This window comes from Rhea americana, unplaced genomic scaffold, assembly GCF_003343005.1.
Source record: "Rhea americana isolate MKP2758 unplaced genomic scaffold, rheAme1 scaffold_884, whole genome shotgun sequence".
Lineage (NCBI taxonomy): Eukaryota > Metazoa > Chordata > Aves > Rheiformes > Rheidae > Rhea > Rhea americana.
This window is the reverse complement of record NW_028187071.1, coordinates 6,882-9,338: the sequence shown is the minus strand read 5'-3', so window position 1 is coordinate 9,338 and position 2,457 is coordinate 6,882. Positions and strand designations below refer to the sequence as shown.

Below are 2,457 nucleotides of genomic sequence, written 5' to 3'. Positions count from 1 at the left end.
CGGAGACGCCGCAGCCACGATCAGGCGCCGGCGCGGTGCAGGATTTCGGCTTTATTGGGACGCTCGGCGCGGCGTTACAGCCCCCCGCGCGCCCGCGCCGCCCCGGCTCAGTAGCAGGTGATGTCGGCGTCGGCCAGGACCACGGAGACGTTGACGGCGGTGGGTTTACCCGTGGTCTTGTCCAGGCTCTTGTGCACGAAGGTGAGCGGGATGCCCTCGTGCCCCACGATGCAGGCGAAGGAGTCGCCCCGCTGCCACTCGGCCCAGGGCACGCTCAGCTTGCTGTAGACCGTGTAGCTGTCGCCCTCCGCCTCGGGGCTGAAGGTGATGAAGTTCTCGGGCGAGAGCGGGCGCTCCTGCTGGGTCCAGGTCACCAGGATGTCCCGGGGGCTGAAGCCCGTGGCCAGGCAGGTCAAGGTGGCCGTCTCCTGCCGCGCCAGCTCCTCTGCCGGCGGCCCGAAGACGTAGATGGAGGGCGAGCGCACGGATCCRACTGCGGGGCGGGTGGAAGGGGAGGTCAGGGCGGTGGCCGGGCCACGGCTGCTCCCGGGGCCTGGCCTGGTTGACCCCTCCAGCAGGCCAGACCCTTCCAGCGGGCTGGTCTCTTCCAGCAGACTGGCCCAGTTGGCTCTCCAAGTAGACTAGACCCTTCCAGTAGACTATCTCCTTCCAGTGGACTGGCCCGTTTGACCCTTCCAGCAGGCTAGACCCTTCCAGCAGGCTAGACCCTTCCAGCACACTGGTCCAGTTGACTCTCCAAGTAGACTAGACCCTTCCAGCAGATTGGTCTCTTCCAGCATACTGGCCCATTTGACTCTCCCAGTAGGCTAGACCCTTCCAGTAGACTGGCCCAGTTGTCTCTCCAAGTAGACTAGACCCTTCCAGTAGACCAATGCCTTCTAGCAGACTGGCCTGGTTGACCCTTCCAGTAGACTAGACTCTTCCAGTACACTAACGCCTTCCTGTGGACTGGCCCAGTTGACTCTCCCAGTAGACTAACTGCTTCCAGTAGACCCTTCCAGTAGACTAGACCCTTCCAGTAGACTAGACCCTTCCAGCAGACTGGTCTGGTTGACTCTCCCAGTAGACTAACTGCTTCCAGTAGACCCTTCCAGTAGACTAGACCCTTCCAGTAGACTAGACCCTTCCAGCAGACTGGTCTGGTTGACTCTCCCAGTAGACTGGACCCTTTCAGCAGACTAGACCCTTCCAACAGGCTGGTCCAGTTGACTCTCCCAGTGGACTAGACCCTTGCAGTAGACTAACGCCTTCTAGTAGACTGGCCTGGTTGACCCTTCCAGTGGACTAGACCCTTCCAGCAGACTAGACCCTTGCAACGGCCCGGCCCAGTCGACTCTCCCAGCAACCTGGGCTCTCCAGGCCGCGCCGCGTGGCGGAGCACCCATCTCCGGCCGTGCGGGGCTGGGGGCTTGGAGTGGGGCGGCGGGCCGGGCCGGGCCGGGAGGGCGCRAGCTCCTACCTTGCTCTTTCTTTACAGATTTGCTGACATCCGAGAGGAGCTCGGGGCTTTTCACGGTGCAGGTGAAGGCCTCGCCGGCGTTCCACTCCTCGGCGCACACCTTGAGCACGCTGGTGACGCGGTAGAGGCCGTTCTCCTGCTGCGTCGGCTCCCCGGGGACCACGTCCAGGGCGCCGTCCTTCTGCCGCTTCCAGGAGAAGCTGACGTCACCGGGCGCCTTGACGTCGGTCACCACGCAGGTGATGCTGGCGTTCTGGCTGAGGAAGAGGTCCTCCAGGGACGGCGCCAGGACCGAGACCGCCACGGGGATATCTGGGGTGGAGGGAGCGGCGCTGAGCGTCGGGACCTGAGCTTCCCGCCGCCCCGCTGCGCCGCACGCCCGGCCGTCCCGCAGGCGTAGCCGCAAACCTTCGCGCTTTCGCCGTCCCCGAAAAGCATCGCAGCAGGTCGCCCCAGCCCTGCAGCGGCGGCGCCTTGGCTCCTACCCCAGCAGCGCCTTGGCCCTTTGCTTTTCAAGAAACTCGCTAGCGCGGAGGTTTTGCAAGGGGCTTTTTGCATCCGAGGATCGCCTAGTCCATCCACTTCCTTAACACGCGCTTTCGGTCTCCTCTTTGAGCGCTGAGGCTCTTTTTTTAGAGCGAGCRTCACCTCTCTGCCCTTGATTTCCGCCGTGTGTCTAGTGAGGCGCTCGCTGTGTCAAGCACGGGTCACCGCATGCGCTCATGGGAGGCGAGACTCGGCCGTGCACCCACTCACCGTCTGAGTGTCTGGGCAGCTGCCAATCCACCCGTCCAACCACCTATCCATCCATCCACCCACCCATCCAACCACCTATCCATTCATCCATCCATCCATCTGCCCGTCCACCCATCCAACCACCTATCCATCCATCCATCTGCCCATCTATCCATCTAACCACCTCTCCATCCATCCATCTGCCCATCCATCCATCCTTCCATCCATCCATCTAACCACCT

The 2,457-nt window shown here is 62.8% G+C and overlaps 1 gene segment (V, D, J or C); it reads right to left on the bottom strand.

Moving 5' to 3' along the window:
• Positions 1–31: 31 nt before the first annotated feature.
• The window catches only part of LOC146584922 (Ig alpha-1 chain C region-like), a gene marked incomplete at its 5' end in the record, with an annotated part of 4,142 nt that continues 1,716 nt past the window's right edge, over positions 32–2,457 (bottom strand). Inside the window, 2 exon segments of the C gene segment in view lie at positions 32–493; positions 1,481–1,895. Of these exon segments, the coding sequence occupies positions 108–493; positions 1,481–1,895 (801 nt within the window).